Genomic DNA, 20,490 nt, shown 5'->3' on the forward strand with positions numbered 1-20,490 from the left:
CACAGACACCCAATGAAACTGAACGCTGGAAGAGTCAGGACAAAAGTTTAAAAGATGCAAGGAGATAGGATAATATTATATCAAGGATGGAATAACAAATAAAGTGAATAACGTAACAATAAGAAAAATAATAGTAGGTAAAGAAGATCGCACATGGGTGGAGGGAAGTACTGGGTTGTGGGGGAGGGAGGTCAAGGGATTAATTGAAATTATTAAAGATTTGTATAGTATTTAAGAGATTTAAATTTTTATAAAGATTCTATAAGGAAAGCAGAAAGCAGCAAGAAATATTAAGTAAAGTTATTGGAGAGGAGATCAGTGTAAATGAAAACATGGGACTTATGGTTTTGTTGCATATGATTTTATTTTGGAGTTTTCTGCTTATTTTGAAGTTTGTTGTAAACAATGTATATTATGTGAATAATAATAAAAAGAGTCAAGACGCATAAAATAAAGTACTCATTTCCAAAGGATGCAGTGATAGCTATCAATTTGGATGACTTCAAAACAGGATTAGACAAATTCAAGGGGGAGAAGGCTATTGGTGCTATGATAGCAATACTCTGCTTCCATGGTCGGAGGAAGCAATGCTTCTGAATGCCAGTTGATGCAAACCACAGGAGGGGAGAGGGCTCTTGCACTCAGGACCTGCTTAAGGATTTCCTGCAGGCATCTGGTTGGCCACTGTGAGAGCAGGTTGCTGGCCTAGATGGACCATTGGCCTCATCCAGCAGGCTCTTATTCTGTTCTTAAACAGGAGACACTCTTTAGTACAGTGGTACCTCGGGTTAAGAACTTAATTTGCTCTGGAGGTCCGTTCTTAACCTGAAACTGTTCTTAACCTGAGGTACCACTTTAGCTAATGGGGCCTCCTGCTGCCGCCGTGCTGCCACCGTGCAATTTCTGCTCTCATCCTGAAGCAAAGTTCTTAACCCGAGGTACTATTTCTGGGTTAGCGGAGTCTGTAACCTGAAGCGTCTGTAACCCAAAGCATCTGTAACCTGAGGTACCACTGTACATTCTCAAGTCTTCATTTGCAACAAAAAGTCAGCCCTTGTTGAATTTGATGCCATACAGAGCAAAAGATAAAAGCACTGAATTAAAAAAGCCCAGATTTTGGCTACAAAGAAAGAATGTGCTCCTGCTTTTTCTTCCTTTTAGCTATGGCTTGAACTTTCTGACATCTTATATGATGTCAAATCGGGGGGGGAGAGGGGGGGAATGGACGTGGTTTGCAAAAAATGGCTTGGCGAAACCCGGGAGACCCAATTAGTAGTGTAGGCCAGAGGTTCCCTAGTATTGCTCCACAGGACTGTTGTACAGTTTGAGATGATGAATGAAAAGCATGCCAATTGTTGTTATAAAATCACCACAGAAGTGGACACAAACAAAGGCCACTTTGTCCAACAAGACATCCAAGGTAGAATGAATCATCCATTCCATTTTCCTTTAGAAACTGCTTAATTTGCACAACATGAGGACAGACACGCAGCCATCCTGTGAAATTCACACTTCTCTGAATTTTGTGATGTGGTTCTCTAACCAAAACAATGCTTGCAAAAACGCATCTGTGAGAGGAGATTGTATATAAAAATGAACATATTAGAAAAATATATACAAAAAGGATTATATTAGGAGAAATTGCTTGCAAAAATATGTACAGTGGTCAATACTGCATGCAAAAATGTGTTTATTAGGAGAAATTCATACTAAAATATTGATGAATTTTCATAAGATTTTTTTTTTTTTAAAAAAAACCATTGTGGAAATGTGGAGAACTGCATTTAAAATAATAAAAATGAGAACTGGAGAGAATAGAAATGGACAGATCAGCCTTTCCCTACCCACCTTCTTTGAAAGAAGATACTTTCCATCATGCTCGGGCATAGATCTCATTCCTTGCTAGTAAGGGATATTTTCCATGTGTCAACAAGGGGTGGCTTTCAATAGATTGCAGTGAGAGAACTGCTGTGGTTTGTATGAAACCCTGACCCAGAATCAGGTAATCTACAAATGATTTAGCTCTGGGTTCCCCATGAACCTGCCAGGTGCCACGGGCAAGAAGATGCTCCCTTTTCATCATGCTCCGCTTCTGAGGGCACCCATGGCTACAATGCCATACTAGGACCCAGAAGACTAGGTTTCAAATGCCCACCTGCCCATGAAACTCACTGGGTGACCTCCCTCACAGAGTTTCACCTCCCTCACAGAGTTGTTGTGGGAATTAAATGAGGAGGGAAAGACCCATGTATGTCATTTTGAGCTCCTTGGGAAAAAAGATGTAATATGAAAGGCAATAAAAAATAACTTAATTGAAAGCAAATGAATCCAATCTGCATGTGTATACAGATTCCCTTGAGGACATTACAGTGTATGACCATAGTGGGTTTTGAGCCCTGAATGCTACTCCTAATATAGGCTTTGTGCTTCTCCTGAATGAAGTAAAATATTCTTTTATTGGTGACCTTCACCAGTTAATGGCTGCCTTTGGTTGGGCTCTTTAGCTGAATATGTGCTTTCAATTTGATAGCTAAATACTGCAATTGAGGAGCCACTGACTGAGGAAGAGGGTACAAAGGTGCTGAGATTGCTTTGCTCGTCTGCCAGGGACAATAAGCATTTCTAGCCTAAATTTGAAATAAGGGCTATTTGCGTGGGATTACTATAGTCTCAGAAATGTGCAGGCCAATTTACAATAGCCATCAGCAACAAATTGTGAGGAGAGAAGCATTTTGAAACAGCTATGAATTCTGAGGTTCTCTGTGCCAATCCTATTCTCACAAAGTGTTCTAGTTGTACTCTGTCTTTCATCCATTATGCTTTTTAACTAAACCCACCTTTGAGGACTGTTTCATAATTCATTCTCTCCCTTTCCAAATGCTCCATTTCCTTCAAAACAGGTTGGCAGGGAAGAATTTTATTAGAATTGGATCTATTTGGCGGGGTCTGGCAAAGCTACAGCTATGCCGGGAGTGAACAAACTGGCCAATTTCAGTTTTTCCTCTATTCCTAATATGAATCTTATTCATATATCTGAATCTTATTCATATATATGAACATTCACCAGCATTTCAATGGTCCTTTCTCCTATTAATACAAATTGCTGTATGCAAAACACACTTTTTCCAAGCAACTGTCCTTCGTGTAATGCATTTGTGTATGTTACTTCCATAAATACATACATTTTAATGCAACCTTTGCCCTAATATATATTTACAGCCACACTTTTGTATTGGTTGTTGTTGTTGGAGAACCAGAACATAAAATTTGGAGAACTGCAAATTTCGAAGGATAACTTCAGTTTGCGTTTTGTTTCAGGAATGAGGTGGGTTTGCATTAAAATGTGAACCAAACCATTCCCCATCCCTAAACTAGGCTCATTTCACATAAAGCAGGCAGCTCATGAGCTGCAGCTCCCAGGATCCAGGAGTCTGATCTGAAGTATGCAGAACCAGTGTGATGTAGTGATCAGATCTGTGCCTGGGACACCCAGGTTCAAATCTTCACTCAGCCATGATACTCACTGAGAAATGCTGTACTAGTTTTACTCTCTTAGCCTCCCCTCCCCACAAGGGTTTTGTGATGATAAAATGGGGCCAGGGTGTGGGTGGGGAGAGAACTATGTATGCCACCTTGTGTTCCTCAGAAGAAACATGGAAGAAAACTGTATTAAATAAATAAATTCACAGAGGTGCCGATGAATGGCTTCTTTCACCCCATGCACAATACAGGAAAACAAGATACAGCGCAGTAGAAATCATGTAAAAGGAAAACAAAATCTAATTATAACCCCTATCTATTATTCTCTGCCTCCTCCTCCTCCTCCTCCTCCTTCATCGATCACTTGTAGCCGAGTAAGATTGTCTTCCATGAACATGGTTTCAACAGTGAGTCCATAAGTGACTGTGAAGGCCAATTCTGGATCCACACGTCCTTCCACAGTGGGGACATAGGTTTCCAGGTTGGAGTTGATCACGGTGAGGGTTTGCCAAGTGTGCCTTCCTCTTAGCATGTTTCTCCCTTTCGTCCTGAGTTTGAGTGTCTTCAAAACTCATGACACCTTTGGTAAAGGCTGTTCTCCAATTGGAGTGCTCGCAAGCCAGTGTTTCCCAGTTGTTAGCTATACTATATTTCTTCTAGATTTGCCTTGAGAGAGTCTTTGAACCTCTTTTGTTGACCACCAGCATTACGCTTTTCATTTTTAAGTTTTGAAAAGAGTAATTGCTTTGGAAGCCGATAATCAGGCATCTGCACATGGCCGGTCCAACAAAGTTGATGTTGAAGAATCATTGCTTTGACACTGGTGATCGTTGCTTCTTCCAGTACACTGGCATTAGTTCGCCTGTCTTCCCAGGTGATGTGTAAAATTTGTCGGAGACACTGTTGATGAAATCTTTCGAGGAGTTGGAGATGGTGTCTATAAGTGGTCCACGTTTCAGAAGCATACAGTAAGGTTGGTAGTACAATAGCTTTGTAAACAAGCATTTTGGTTTCCCTGCGAATGTCCCAGTCCTCAAACACCAGTGGCGTAGCGTGGGGGGTGCAGGGGGGCCCGGCCGCACCGGGCGCAATATCTGGGAGTTAGGGTTAGGGGGCGCGAATCCATGGGTTAGGGGGCGCAAATCCACGGGTTAGGGAGCGCAAATTACTTGCCTTGCCCCGGGTGCTGACAATCCACGCTACGCCACTATCAAACACTCTGTACTTCAATAGGGAGAAAGCTACTAGTGTTCTGGTGATGACATCTATGAAAGAACAAAGTACCGGTAATTGACAGCCCCTCCTTGCTCTGGCTCTTTCAATGCATCTCAGAGCTATTCTCCTCTAACTTTCCTCTCCACAACACCAGTGTTGTCGAGACTTCTTTGCCCCTGCTTGTTTTCTCTGTGATGCTGGAAACACAAGGAGCCGAAGATTGCTTGCTGGCATGAGAAAGGGAGTATGGTACCAGGGGAAACAGCATGATAGGAAGTGCTCATTGCACCTGCATACTAAGAAGGAGGAAATGATCAATGCCCTAAATGCATGAATTCAGAATTAAGACTTGGATGTGTCTCATAGCACTCAAGATGTAACTTTCATTTAAACAGGAATGGGCATATGTGCAGAACCATAACCAGAAGTAATACTCAACACAAGTCAGATGAATATTAATAGGCCATTCCTCCTATACCCTAGTGCAGTGCTTCTCAAAGTTTTTCTCTGGGCCACACTTTCAGAAGAAAATTTTTCTCACGCTACACCCGTTTTTTAATTGATAATAATAAATACAATAGAAAACAAAAAGAAATGACTCCCAGTAGTGCTTGATTTATAACTCAGAACACAACTACTTTATAATATGATCACGGGACATCCAGAAAGTATACCAATGCAGCTGCATAAGAACATGAATCATTCCCAAAATATAATTAGAAACAAGCCTCTTACATATGTACCTTAAGTATGTATACAGGCTCAATGAAAGGTGTGAACTTGCTTTTACCAGGTAATCTCATTTATATTAGGTCTCACTTGAGACAAACTCTCATCTCCTCATCAACACAAAGAAGCCTTTCTCTTTTCTGATATTTCATATTTGTCAGAGATGAAATTTCCTGTTCACAACAATACGTCGTAGAAGAATAGCCGATGCTCTTGAAGATATATTATATATATGTGTGTGTGTGTATATATATGTGTGTGTGTGTATAGGTAAAGGTAAAGGTACCCCTGCCCATACGGGCCAGTTGTGTCTGACTCTAGGGTTGTGCGCCTGTCAGGGACTCAGCGGGAGCGCAGGGAGGAGAGGAGATGGAGAGCGAGGGGGAGCAATCCGAGGGCAGCGTAGGAGAAGATGACAGCAGCCCGAGAGATTCCATGAGCCTCTCCAGCGAATCAGAAGATTCACAGAAGGGGGCGCCGATGGGCAGGGCAAGGGGGGACCCAAGGGGGACACCCCAGAAGCAAGGGGCCAGCGGGGACTCCCAGAGCAGCAGTTGGAAATCAGGACCAGCTTCCCCACCAGAGCGCAGTGGGGGGGAGGAGTTCCAGGTGTCTGAGCCCACATATGCACCACCAGCGAGAGAAGATGAGTCAGGGGTGGCCACGCCTCCATTGGAGAGCGAGGGAACGGTCAAGAGGAAAGTTGCCGGCTGGGCGCGCGCGCCAAGTTCAAATGTACAGGCGAGCGGCACAGAAGGTAGCCCGGATAGGGAACCAGGTCCTAAAGCCTGCCAGAAGGAGGGGGAAGAATCATCAGGGTCAGCGTCAGAGGAGTCCAGAAAGGATGAAACCCTAGCGGGCAGGAGGGCCCAGAGGAGAAAGGAACTTAGGAAGAGGTGGAGCAAAGCGAGAGTCTTAAACTGGTGTGGAAGGGGCGGAGACGCAGACGGGACTTCGCTGGTCTAGGCTTTAAGACGTAGAGCTGCGCGCTGCGGCTTTGAAATGGAAACTAAACCTCAATAAAGACTTTTGTACATAGCGACAGCCTGGCGTTGGTCCTCTGTGAGCTGGGACCTAGAGGCAGCTCTGACAGCGCCCATCTCACTTAAGAGGCCGAGGGCCACCGCTGTCCGGAGACACTTCTGGGTCACGTGGCCAGCGTGATGAAGCTGCTCTGGCGAGCCAGCACCAGCGCAGCGCACGGAAACGCCGTTTACCTTCCCACTATAAAGCGGTACCTATTTATCTACTTGCACTTAGGGGTGCTTTCAAACTGCTAGGTGGGAAGGAGCTGGGACCGAAAGATGGGAGCTCACCCCGCCGCGGGGATTCGAACCGCCAACCATGCAATCGGCAAGCCCTAGGCGCTGAGGTTTTACCCACAGCACCATCCGCGTCCCATCTCATATATATATATATATATATATATATTATTATTATTATTATTATTATTGTTTTGATACTGTACTGTACTATACTACACTGAAATGTTTAAATGTTTATTTGATTGTCCTTGAAACTTCCTGGCCCTCTGGCATACCACACCCTTTGAGAACTACTGTGCTAGTGATTTTTTCCACTGCCAGGCTGACTGCACCTTTCTCTGGCTCATTTGATGAAATTAATTCTGCAAAGAGATTGATTTGGTTTGTGGCTTGGGCACCACATGTTGAGCATGTGGAGAAAAAACTTAAACACGTTGCAGAGTTCCCAAAAATAGACCAGAGGCAATTGTACTTCATCCAGCAGAGCTTTACTGCTACTGAAGGCAAATGAGCATAATGGCCACAAATCCAATACATTCTGGCTTGGCACAGTCCATAAAAAACCCAGTTTGCAGCAGACTTATCTTAAACTAACGAGAACTTGTAATAAGACTAAAACTGAACACTAAATACAGAACAGAACACCACACCAGAACAAAGAGAGAGAAAGAGTAAGTGAAACCCAGGCTCCTTCTGGCCTGACTATTATAATCAGCATGATCTTGACTGAAAGATAACAGAACCAGTTTAAACCAGCTGTACTCAGCTTCTCAGAAGGAATAACCCAAAAAAGAACCTTCTTCCAAACAGAGTAGAAACCTTTCAGAACCCTCTTGAACTAAGCAGAACAGGAAAGATCTCTATACATTAGATCAATACTTTCTGTACTAAGAAATGCAAACTGACACTACAGTCCTCAAAGAATGGGCATTTAGTTGGTTTTGGATGGACTAAACTGGCTCATATACATGCAATCTGCTCTAGCTTTGATTAGGCTTTAGACTGGGTGTGCCAGTTTAGGGGGTGAAATTAATTTATGCAAATTTCTTCAGTGAGCAGTCTTAAAAATATGTTTTTGAGTGTGAGGAATTCAAACATGCTATTATTTTTGTGGCTGGGCAACATTTAGCTTGGTAAGTCTACATTTGATGAAGAAGCACAAAAAAATACTTTCGTATAGCCCCAAAATTTTAATGTTACCTTCTGAAAATGTCAGGTGATGCTAAGTAACAACAACAACAATTAATATCAATAATATAACTACAAGTACCGAGCAATCATTTTTAATGATTTATGTGCAATATTACACACATTGTCATGAACTGGCAGGACAAAGAGTTGGGACTGGGACACACCGGAGCAAGCAGGGGATGGGGAAGGAAGTACTCACAGATGATGGAGGATTGCGAGGGGATGGAGGTCACTGCACAGGAACCAGAACAGCAGAACCCACCACCAAAGCCAGAGGGACCTCTCTCAGTGTGGTGTAGTGGTAAAGAGCAGTAGACTCGTAATCTGGGGAACTGGGTTCGCGTCTCCGCTCCTCCACATGCAGCTGCTAGGTGACCTTGGGCTAGTCACACTTCTCTAAAGTCTCTCAGCCTCACTCACCTCACAGAGTGTTTGTTGTGGGGGAAGAAGGGAAAGGAGAATGTTAGCCGCTTTGAGACTCCTTCGGGTAGGGATAAAGCGGGATATCAAATCCAAATCCAAACCATAAACACGGAGGGCTCTGAGGCATAGGGAGCAGTGGGAGGGCCACTCTAGGAGGCTGAGGCAGGCAAGGGCCCACAGCTTAGTTCCCTAACTGACCAGATGGGGCTTTCTAGCTCTGGGAGAAGGTGTGTGCTTCTTCAGATGGAGTAGGCTTGGAACAGTTGAGGGCCACCTGCCTCCTCAAGCCCAGATGCTGCAATAAGAATGGAAAGTACAAGAGGGAAGCAGAGCTGAGGTGCTGTGTCTGCGCAACTACCCATGTTGATGGACCTTGCCTTGGATGTTCTGGCACCTCAATGGGATTGTGTTTTGGGTTTGACTCTGGACTGTATCCTGACTGCTGGACTTCAGACTTGGCTACTTGGATTGACCCTGGACTGCATTTCCTGACCTTTGGACTTTGTTTGTGTGGATTGACACTTTTAACTTTGGGCTTGGCATACTGACTTGCTGCCAGTTAGGCCAGGCGTTCAGGACACACATCTTACTTGCCAAGCAAAGCTAAATTATATCAATCTAACTAAAATATCTTCCGCATTCCCAAGTCACGTTACAACATTTTAGTACCCATCGTTTCTGGAATTTGAAAGCTGAAAGATTCAACGTGCCAAAATGAGTGTGATTCTTGACAAACACCTTGTATTCTTTGCTCACAGAAATGTAGAACTTAGCATGCCGGAACAAGCCCCCAGTAAATAGACCTCTACTGCTTAGTCTCCCACAGGGCTCAGTGCCAGGGATTTTATATGACTCTGTAAAGCCCACACACTCTTCAGCTCTAACACAGCAGGAGCTTGCTTTCATCTTGACACCAGCAGCTCAGGTTTTTCTATTTTAACATCTTCTGGCAACCATACTACTTTCTCTTTTCTCCTCAGCAAGAGCTCGTGTTGGTTCTCTTAAAAGAAAAACACTCCCAAAATGAGATTGGCAATTCACATTTTTACAAATTCATTATATTGGGATACTGGAGTTATGCCAGGAAGGGAGAGAAGCACACTCTAGCTTCCATCAGGAGATGGATGGCCACTGGGTTGCTGTGTCTGCATGAAGGGGAAAGCTAGTCTGGGTCTAGGACTGGCCTGCCCGAGAGGTATGGTGAGACAATTGCCTCAGGCTTGTAAGTTACAGGGAACCAGGCCCTATACCTATATTGGGCAACCCTGTTTCCTTGGAGATATACTTAAAACTAAACAAACACCAGCAGGTAAATGTGTTATACATTTGATGTTAGCCGCTATGAGCCTGGCTTCAGCTGAGGAGGGCGGGATTTTATTTATTTATTTATTTATTTATTTATTTATTTATTTATTTATTTATTATTAGTGGCGCCCTCCCTGTGGAACGCCTTCCCACCAGATGTCAAAGAGAACAACAACTACCAGACTTTTAGAAGACACCTGAAGGCAGCCCTGTTTAGGGAAGCTTTTAATATTTGATGTATTACAATATTTTAATATTTTTTTGGAAGCCACCCAGAGTGGCTGGGGAAGCCCAGCCAGATGGGCGGGGTATAAATAATAAATAAATTATTATTATTATTATTATTATTATTATTATTATAAAATAGGGTTGTAATTTTTTCTTGATTCTCTTCTTTCCTCTTTTGTAAACCAATTTGACGGTTGGTTTTTTAAAAAAATAATAAGCAGTGTATAAATTTTATTAACTAACTAAATAAAAATCTGAACCCTGTTTTTCTGGGTCCCAATCTAACACACTAACCACTACATCACTCAGACAGGCCCTATTTTCCAGGGACATCCCTGATTTACAGAATCTGTCCCGGTATCTGAATTGATCCCGGAAGGTCCCACTTTTCCTTAGGCTGCCCCTGTTTTCATAGGAGAAATGTTGGAGGGTATGCACGAGCTCTGAATTTCTTCCCTATACCTATATTGGGCAACCCTGTTTCCTTGGAGATACACTTAAAACTAAATGGACACCAGCAGGTAAATAAATGCAAAAATCCCTGTGCAAGACCCTCACTATAGTTACAAGTCAGCGAATGAGCATCTGTGAGTAATACAATGTGACTGAGCTACTTCATCTCTGAAGTGACAGTCACAAATAATGCTTCTTAACAAAGTGTAGCAGCTTTGGGCTATCCTTTCATTATGCTGAATGGAAGCAATTTGAAGTTGAATATGGGGTTAAGGCCATTGTGGAAAGCCATACTTTGATAGTAGGTGGGGGAGCTTGAGAAAAACTGTGATATGAAAGTCCTGACAAAAGGGAGAAGTGCGTACAGATTAAAATTAATCCTGTGCCAAAACCTGTTGTTGTTGTTGTTGTTTTAATTCTCTATCAATTAACAAGAAAAGAAGCTGCATTTGAAAATTATCATAGAAAGTTTCAGTGAAATTTTCCTGGAAAGGGCGGAGGGCATTTGCTACACTTTCCTTAATTTCAAAAGGTGTTTCTGAGCGCCCTTTCACTCTCCAAATGACCTCTCAAGCGTTCTGCATTCTGTAGCCCTGCTGGGTGACTGTGTTAAATGAGAATTTCATCAAGTACTAAGCTGGGCTTGCCTGAAATAATGGGGAAGTGGGGATACTTCTGTGATGTAATTAACATCTGTTAATTTAAAAAAATGAAGTTCTTTTACTTTTAAAGAAATCAACAAGGAAATGTTTTTAAAAGAAAAAGAAAGCACTTCCCTTAAAATCAACACCAGCGATTTCATCGATCTCAGCAGCTCAATAGCCAGCCTTCCTGACCTCATGTACTTCAATTAAAGCTCAGGGGTTTATTTTCAAATTGTAGCCAGTTTTCAGTGAGATAGGGTTTTTGTTTTTGTTTTTGTTTTTGTTTTTACATCAATTTCCTGTCTGTGTGCAGCCCACAGCTTTTTCCTTCGGGCTATCAAACTCTATATAAGCTTTATCATCATGGTTGCTGTTAAACTAATAGAAAACCCACTGTCAGAGTGTGGATTCCTATATACCCAAAATGGTACTTGGTGGAAATGCCTAGATTTTGACCAAAGCGTTAATTTTGACAGCTGAAGACCTCAATAACTGCTGGAACATCTCTCCAGTTTTAATGTACCCTGAGCCTTAAATCTTCTTCTGATACGTTTCTCCAAGTCCTCACTCTGAGGGAATCTTGGAGTATGTGCTTCCCACCTCTGGACAGCTCTCCCCAAGGAGGTCCACCTGGTGCCTTCACTGACATTTTTTCAGCACCAGGTAAAGACTTACCTTTCACCAACCACCCAGAACTGAGATGATGTTTTGCTGTTAGTGTGGTGCCAAAGCTTCCTTGCGGCATTATGGAGAGGGTTGTACATATATTAATGATTGCAGCCATTGTGTATGTGTTACTCCAATGGTATTGTACACGCCACTCCCAATAGCTGCTGAATGGTAACAAGATTCCAGGGGGTTCTAGGCGCTTACCGTTGGGAAATCAAGGCACTGCTGACACTAGTGTCTTTAAGAAATATGGTGGGTTTGTTTTTTTGACACATATTTACACCTACAGCCTTCAGTGGAGGGGGTGCAGAACATGACATCCCAAGAATGTCCCTCATTGTTCCTCTTATAGCTCCAGCAAGTTTAGGCCCATAGTAATAGTCAGTCATGGATCCCAGTCTCTTGGTGCAGAACTCCTCTGCATGGAATTCTCTTTACTTCCTCCTTCTTGTTCCCAGAAGACCTTGCCAAAAAACCTCTGTGTGACATCATGCCCTCGTTTCCCTAGCAAGCTTCCCCTCACCTGTAGAGTCTTTTGTCTTGTAGATGGCTTAATGGCATCGTCTTCCTCTGCCCCTCAGAAAAACAAGCCCAGACTTTCAGCTCTGATTAAACCCTGGCACCCAAGAATCTAGAGGGGGGAAATCTGGAACCCAGAGACCTAGAGAATCTCTGTTCCCCAACTAGTTATGGGAACCAGGGCTCCCCCCCCCCCATCTGGAACTCACCAGAACTCACATGTAGGATCCATTGCCATTCTAAAAGAACGAGGGAGCTTTTCACAGTGAGTTCTGGCACCTCTTTTTCTAGAAACCCACAGCGCCACAGGGACTCAGTTATACAGCTGCAAATAAAACGTTTTAAATGTGTTGTAAAGTGCAATATACAAATGTGACAGTAAGCTATGCAAAAAGCATTTCCACAGCGCTTTATATATGTGTGTAGATTCCACCCTGGACTGCCTCATGAGGGAAAGGGTTAACCCTCTTCCTTATGTGCTGTGATCCCAAGATCATTTCCCCTCCCACATGACTGCTAAAACTCCCATATACATAAATTACATGATCACATTTAATGCAACATGTAGTTTCATCTTAAGAGCTACACAGCTCTTTGAATTATAAGCAACCTCCATTTCTGAGGAATTTGTAATTTCTATGTTCATGAAGAACATTTTCAGAGAGTAAGAGCAATTGCGAAAGGAATGTGGTGAAAGGTTTTTCAGAATCACAAACCAGGTAAGGATCTCTCAAGAGCCAATATAACTATAATTGACTTTGCTGTAGGGGGATGTAATAGTAGCTACCCCTTGCTGGAAACTTTTCCTGCACACTAGAATGACTTGTCAATTATTGAGCTCATACCCATTAATGTTGTATATGAAGCACAGAACCGTTGGCAGGTAATTTCAGAGCAGTTTTATCCAAGAGTTCATTGCGTCTTCTTTTTTCCAGCAGAGGAGCTTCAGAGAACATCAAGTACAAGTGAAATGAATGCCACAAATATGTTATTAAAATGACAACTCCCCCAAATGCAATTGGGTTCCAGCAGAGCATATAGCAAGCAGGATCGCAATAAAGAATCTTAAGAATAGGGACATACGGAGCTCAGATTGTCAAAGAAGCCTTGTTTATCCTCCATGAGCTGCTCTCCAGAGTTTCAGAAAGGCCTTTTCTAGCCCTACCTGGAGATGCTGATGATTGAACCCAGGACAGTTTGCAATCAAAGCATGTGGTCTACCACAGAATTGCAGCCCTTCCCCAAACAGTGATATTGCAGCCCTGAAGCATTTGTGGAACCTGATACTTGGTGGTATCAGGCTGATGCCACACAAGAAACTGCTATCCAAACCTTGCCCCATAGATCTCTGCCTCACAAATGTGCTCTTCAGAGGTTACCTATGTTTATGCGGCATATAAATTTTGTTAAATAAAGAAGCACTGCTGAGAGTACCACCACGTGCTCCAGAGGTGCATTTAATTTACACTAGCAACAGGGTTTTTAGTGTTGCAGCTGCAGCCCTCTGGAATCAATTAGCAGGTAATTGGACAGGTACCTAGCCTCTTATCATTTAAGTCACTACTTATTCGAGAGAGCTTTCCCTCTGAAGTATTTAAATTATGAAAATAATAATAATGCCCCACATAATCGATCACATGACATGACCAGTTGAATGGCAATGTTCATTAACTTTGGGAGGGCAGCCCCTTTAAATATTTTAGTGGGGAGGGGCAAAGGGACCTCAGCCCCTAGGAGTTGGCTCCTATGTTTCTGGCTGTGAAATGGTTTATAAACATGTTAAATTAATACAGTTGATTCTAACTAAGTTTCACTCAGTGGAGACTCGTGGCAATTAATAAAGATAAGTTTGTCATGCCTATTAATTTCAGTGGGTCTAATTTGAGTAATAATAATAATAATAATAATAATGATAATAATAATAATTATTTATTATTTATACCCCACCCATCTGGCTGGGTTTCCCCAGCCATTCTGGGCAGCTTCCAACAAAATATTTAAATACAATAATTCATCAAATATTAAAAGCTTCCCTAACTAACATTGAATACAACCCACAATATGGGATGCGGGTGGTGCTGTGGTCTAAACCACTGAGCCTCTTGGGCTTGCTGATCAGAAGGTTAGCAGTTCGAATCCCCATGACAGGGTGAGCTCCCGTTGCTCTGTCCCAGCTCCTGCCAACCTAACAGTTCAAAAGCATGCCAGTGCAAGTAGATAAATAGGTACCACTGCAGCAGGAAGGTAAATGGCATTTCTGTGCACTCTGGCTTCCATCACAGTGTTCTTAGGGTTTTCTTTTAATTTGAAAACAGAAAATTAATTCCACCCCCCCAGGAGGTAGGAAGGTGGGGCTGATTATAGAATCAGCTATGTATCAGTTTTCTCTAGGAGCAACTGTATGCTCCTAGAAACTCCAGTGGGTGCAGAATGCCGCGGCGAGACTCTTTATGGGGTCCTCGCCACGGGATCACATTGACCTGGTGCTATCCCAGCTGCACTGGCTCCTGGTGGAGTACAGGATCAGGTTTAAGGTGCTGGTTTTAACCTTTAAAGCCCTATACGGCCTAGGACCCTCATACCTATGGGACCGTCTCTCCTGGTATGTCCCATGGAGGACCTTACGGTCTTCAAATAAAAACATACTGGAGATCTAAGGCCGCAGGGAGGTTAGGCTGGCCTCAACCAGAGCCAGGGCTTTTTTGGCTGTGGCCCCAATCTAGTGGAACGCTCTGTCATAAGAGACTAGGGCCCTGCGGGACTTGACATCTTTCTGCAGGGCCTGCAAGACAGAGCTGTTCCACCAGTCCTTTGGCTGAGGCACAGTCTGACCCCCTCCTTTTGTAATCCTCATAGAACTCTAGCCCAGTGGTTGCCATTAATTTGAATTGATTTTAGAATGAACTGATTTTTAGAATGTATTTAATTAAATGATTATGATTTTATGTAAACTGTGTTATTTTTACTGTTGTTAGCTGCTCTGAGCCCGACTTCGGCTGGGGGAGGTCGGGATATAAATAAATTATTATTATGATGATTTATTATTCAGTTGTTGTCCCGAGAATGCATTGTCTTAAACATTATAATTATGTTTTATATAAAGATGGGGAACATAGAAGAGGTTGTCCAGAAGAGGTAAAAAAAATTACCTCTATAAAAGGGCCATAGCTCAGTGATAGAGCATTTGTCTTGCACATAGAAGGTTCTGAGGCATCTGATCAAGGCCTGTATTTTAAAATGAGCTTAAAGATTTGCAAATGTTTCATGCCAGGCAGAAAACCAGCTGGCTAAGAACTTTGGTAGTTGTTTATCCTCCTGGACAAGGGCCCCCCTGATTTATAGTAGTAGCAGGAGACAGGTTTCTCAAGGTTGTAAAAGGGAAATACAGGCTGGGAGCAAAGGTTACACTGACCCTACATATTACAGAATACAATCAAGCTGCAAAAACACTAATTAAGAGTTGGTAAATAGTAAGATCTCTGTTTAGATAGAACTTAATACCATGAGCCATCTGTTTTAGCCATTTGTTTTGGAATGCAGGGGCAACAGGGGCAAAAGGTGATCTGGTAATTAAGGTGCCTTGTCGAGGCAAATGTAAGATATATGGCTACTTGTCTGCCATTTATGGATAGAAGGAAATATAGCTCTTTGTCTCCCATAAAAGGTAATAGGAAATGGGTGTATCTTTTATGATTGGTTCTAGCAAACAGCCAATAGGAATTTCAACCAGGCTGATTGGACAGAGGCAGCCAAAGGAGGAGCAAGGGGGCTGGGTTGAGGAAATATAAGTGCTGGCCATCAGGGCTGGAGGGCAGGCAGAGCTTTGGTAACCATATACCACTGTGCCTATCATTTATTTGTCTGACAAATAAATTATTATTTTAATTTCTCTATTGCTGCGTTGAATATTTCATTCCAGCTAAGGGTTAACCACAAGCAGGGTGCTACAGTTCCAGTTTTCATCCCGGGCATCTCCAGGTAGGGCTAGGAAGGCTCCGCTCTTTCAATCCATGTAGATAATATAGAGATAGATGGACCACTGGATCTGACTCAGTATACTCAGTATAAGGTAGATTCCTTTGTTCCTATGCTACACTTATCACATGCTTGTGGGGGCAGAAAGTATTTGGTAATAATAATAACATTATTATTAATACCCTGCCCATCTGGCTGGGTTTCACCAGCCATTCTGGGATGCTCTCAATAGAATATTAAAAATATGACAAAACATATTATATTAAACACTTTCCTAAAGAGGGCTGCCTTCAGATGTCTTCTAAAAGTGAGGTAGTTGTTTATTTCCTTGACATCTGATGGGAGGGCGTTTCACAGGGTGGGTGTCACTACCGAGAAGGCCCTCTGCCTGGTTCCCTGCAACCTCGCTTCTCACAGTGAGGGAACCGCCAGAAGGCCCTTGGAGCTGGACCTCAGTGTCCAGGCTGAATGATGGGGGGTGGAGACGCTCCTTCATGGTAGCATGGATTTGTTCCTTTGTCCTCTGCACTTTGTTACAGAGAACAAGCAGCTAAAGGGACAGCATTTTCAATTCTTATTGGGGGTTGCTACTCATATCCCTTGGGAAGTGGGTGGCACTTTGGTTTAAACTACTGAGCCTCTTGGGTTTGCTGATCAGAAGGTTGGTGGTTTGAATCTGCACAATGGTGGTGAGGTCCTGTTGCTCTGTCCCAGCTTCTGCCAACCTAGCAGTTCAAAAGCACATCAAAGTGCAAGTAGGTAAATAGGTACCACAGCGGTGGGAAGGTAAACAGTGTTTCTGTGAGCTCTGGCTTCTGTCACAGTGTCCCATTGCACCAGAAGCAGTTTAGTCATGCTGGCCACAGGACCCCAAAAGCTGTCTGTCGAAAAACGCCGGCTTCCTTGACCTGAAAAGTGAGATGAGTGCCACATCCCATAGTTGTCTTTGACTGGACTTAACTGTCCAGGGCTCCTTTACCTTTTACCCCTTTACTCATATCCTTTCAAAGACAACTATATTACATCCAACAAGTGTGCATTTTGTTTAAGTAGGGGTGTTCACACATTGCATCCAACCAGTGTACAATTTGCGTACCTGTGTACAAAATAGCTGAGCTGAACAAGTGTGCACTCTGTCACACAGACATTTGCATACATGTAGAGACAGCTTGTGCCTGTGTTCACTGTGTACAAGCCTTCTGTGTACACAAATAGATGAGCTGCATGATCCTACAGTTATTCACATGTAACCTTCAATGAGTGTACAGTCCGTGTACCTGTGTGCACAATAATTTATTTATTAAATTATATTATTTACCATGCCATAAAATAGCAGGCCTGTGTACAACAATATGCATACAATAAAAGAGTTGAGCTGTACAAATAAACAGGTGTTCACTCTTTGAACAAGTCTACTGTCAGGGAAAGCTTAGCGAACACACCATCCGAGAAGCTAGAAAAGAACTGTGTTTTCTCTCTCTCTCAATAACAGAACAGCAGTAGAATACACTCTTAGGAAACACATGTGATCTCAGATTTGCTGGTATCCTTTAAGGAATTACAATGTTTGCAGGCAATGAGAGTTGTCACCTGACTGTATCTTTCTCATGTTTGTTGTGAGAACACAAGGATGAGTGCCTAAAGTCTTTTTCAACAGCAGTTCTGTGACTTGCTAGCTTTTCGTCTGTCTGGCAAAAAAAGTGTGGCATTCATCATACAGCCTGCTCCAGATAAGACCTTTAGCACAGTGCTGATGGCATGCACTGAAAAAGCAGCAGCAGCAGCAACTATGATTTGCTAGCACGTAGTAAAAAGGATATTATTTACAGTGTAATCCTAATCAGGTTTACTCCTTTGCATAAAGAGTAATATTTACCCTTATGTAATGTTCATGGGACTGCAGCCAGGTCACACAGTTCAAAGGAGCTCCCCCCCCCCATATGTGTAGCTAGGATAGCCAAACTTTCAGCCAATGTTAGAGGTTTCATAGATCCTTTTCATAGGTCCTTGTCAGGTGCAACTTGCCAAGTGCCTGCAGTGTCACACAACACGAGAAAGTATATCTGCTGAAATTTTATTATATGCAACAGTGAGAAGCACGGGCACCGGGATACTATAATTTACACCAGTTCCTCTCAAGTACTGCAATTCTGTGATCCCTACAAAAGTGCAAGCATACTGCATTAATGTACTCTTTTGCCATTTAGTTTTTAAAAACTGAAAGGTGGCAAGCAGCGAGGAAATCATAGCTCTTCCCCTGTTACCCTCAGTCCTTAAGCCTTTCCCCTTTATCATTCTTAGCAATGACACTTTCAGACAGTATTTAGGATTTTTGCCTCAAAGCTAGCCACCTAATGCCTTCATAGACAGCAGAAGGTTAGCACTTCAGAGCATGCACTGTCCTGAGCCTATGCCGTAACAGCAGCAGAATATTTCCTTGAACGTCTTTCGCATCTCCAAGCTCCGGAAGGCATAAATGAGAGGATCGATGACCGAGTTGCACATGATAAGGACCAGGTATGTGTTGAAATGTGAGGTGTAGCAAACACAGTGTGGGTTGGTTGGGCAGGAGATGATCAGAATGAGATGAAGGAAGAAAGGAGCCCAGCAGACAACAAAGACCCCGAGGAGAATAGTGATTGTGACTGCCCCTTTCATACAGGTACGCTGGTGGGGGGCTCCGTCCACCGGGAGGGCTGCGATGCGCTTGACGTGCAAGCGTGCAAACAGAAACATGTGGACGTACAGCGAGGCCATGAGGAAAAGCATGGTGAAGAACATGGTGATGAGGCAGACAATGACAGTTTTGCTCTCATAGTAGACAATGAACATGATGCCGCAAAAGATGCAGGCGACCCAGATGAGCCCGATGAGAGCCAGGGCTTTCTTCACGGTCATGATGCTGTGGTAGCGGAGTGCATAGAAAATGGTAATGTACCTGTCGATGGCTATGACCAAAAGGTTGCATATGGAGGCAACCAAAGAGATGCAGATCATTGAGTCAAAGACATTGTCCATATGTTGGATGAAGCGGTCCTCCATGATGAGATAGCCATTGCTCAGGATGGCAATCATGATGGTTTCCAGGGCATTGGACATACTCACCAGTATGTCTGCTGCAGCCAGGCTACAGAGGAAAAAGTACATGGGGGAATGCAGGTTGCCGTTTTTGATCACAGCAAGGATGACGAGGATGTTCTCCAGAAGGCTGATGATCCCCAGGGTCAAGAAGACCTCGGCTTTAATGAACACCTTTTCGCAGAATCCATTGTCGCTCCTGCTGTCGAGAAGGACCGAATCGTTGAGCTCTTCAGTGGCATTAACCAACACAGGCTGAAAAGTTAGAGCCCAGCGTACTGTCGTGTTCATCGTTAAGGGACAGCGTTCAGCTTTGCAAGCGGTTATGGAAACAGCATCTGTAAAAAGAGAGAATCGTTCAGAATTGCTCTAGTGCTCTTGATTGGGGAAAAGTCCTCTTCATTCAATCCACCAGCTGGGGGATTGCTGGGGGAAGAAAAGCCCCCTCTTTCAGTGAAATCAGATGAAACAGCAAATGGTACAGAAATTTATGAAAGTTGAAATCATGGCAACAATAGCCCCCTTTATGATTCACCTGTTGAATTTAAAGTGACTGTCCTTGTGATATCCTCCCATGTCCTGGGACTGCAGTTGGAGCAGAGATTTAAAAAGCACTTCTCAGCATCTCTTCCTGATTCATCTGAGAGAAAGAGGGCAGAAACAGTAAAAGAGCATTGGGTTTTATACATTCATGAATAGGGGGAAAACACTCCTACTTAATCTTCTGTGTCTCACAATGACCATTGGAGAGCAAGTACCTCTTTGACTGACAGTTACAATTCCCATTGCTCCAAGTCTCTGCTGCAAAACTATTTGGTGCCCTCTGCAGATCAGAAAGATAATATGTACACTTTTTAAAAAAGCCTGTCATCAGTCTATTACATGACAACCGAGAAAAACATTCAAATATAGCTGAGAAGAAAAATTACAGGTTCTGGGTGTATAATTAATCTACATTTAAAGTGCATTTGTGACAACATTCACTCCTCACTGTTGTTTTTTCATTCCAAAAGGCTGTCAGTGGTTGCCAGATTTCCAGGAGGAATAATGCATCACATTTTTCCAATCGAAGGATATATGTATCAGAGCAGTAAGCTAAAGATGCAGTCTTAACTCCTAATCCATGTTGCTGGAAGAGGTTAGAATAGAATAGAGCTTTTTAGGCTACCACCCCATTGGTTCCATAAACTCATCCACTACCTTATTAGTAACAACTAAGCAGAGACGTCACCTTGCCAACAATAGTTAAAGCTATGGTTTTCCCAGTAGTGATGTATGGAAGTGAGAGCTGGACCATAAAGAAGGCTGATCGCTGA

General features: G+C 43.0%; 1 protein-coding gene across 1 annotated transcript; it reads right to left on the bottom strand.

Moving 5' to 3' along the window:
* Positions 1–18,017: 18,017 nt before the first annotated feature.
* On the bottom strand, positions 18,018–19,882 carry MC3R (melanocortin 3 receptor). The gene is made up of 2 exons (XM_079981900.1): positions 19,710–19,882; positions 18,018–19,512 (listed from the first exon to the last, which is right to left on the bottom strand). The coding sequence occupies exons 1-2, from the start codon at positions 19,861–19,863 to the stop codon at positions 18,482–18,484; spliced, it is 1,185 nt and encodes a 394-aa protein (XP_079838026.1). The 5' UTR covers positions 19,864–19,882; the 3' UTR covers positions 18,018–18,481.
* Between the last annotated feature and the right edge of the window lie 608 nt (positions 19,883–20,490).

This window comes from Podarcis cretensis (genome assembly GCF_951804945.1).
Source record: "Podarcis cretensis genome assembly, chromosome: 6".
In the NCBI taxonomy this organism is placed as follows: Eukaryota; Metazoa; Chordata; class Lepidosauria; order Squamata; family Lacertidae; genus Podarcis; species Podarcis cretensis.

What these genes read in the sequence shown, in the direction of transcription:
- MC3R (XM_079981900.1), bottom strand. Translation starts at nt 19,863, where the DNA reads ATGTATAAAACCCAATGCTCTTTTACTGTTTCTGCCCTCTTTCTCTCA. An exon ending in AGTCACTTTAAATTCAACAG is followed by an intron (nt 19,513 to 19,709) that starts GTGAATCATAAA and finishes CTCTTTTTACAG; the next exon opens with ATGCTGTTTCCATAACCGCT.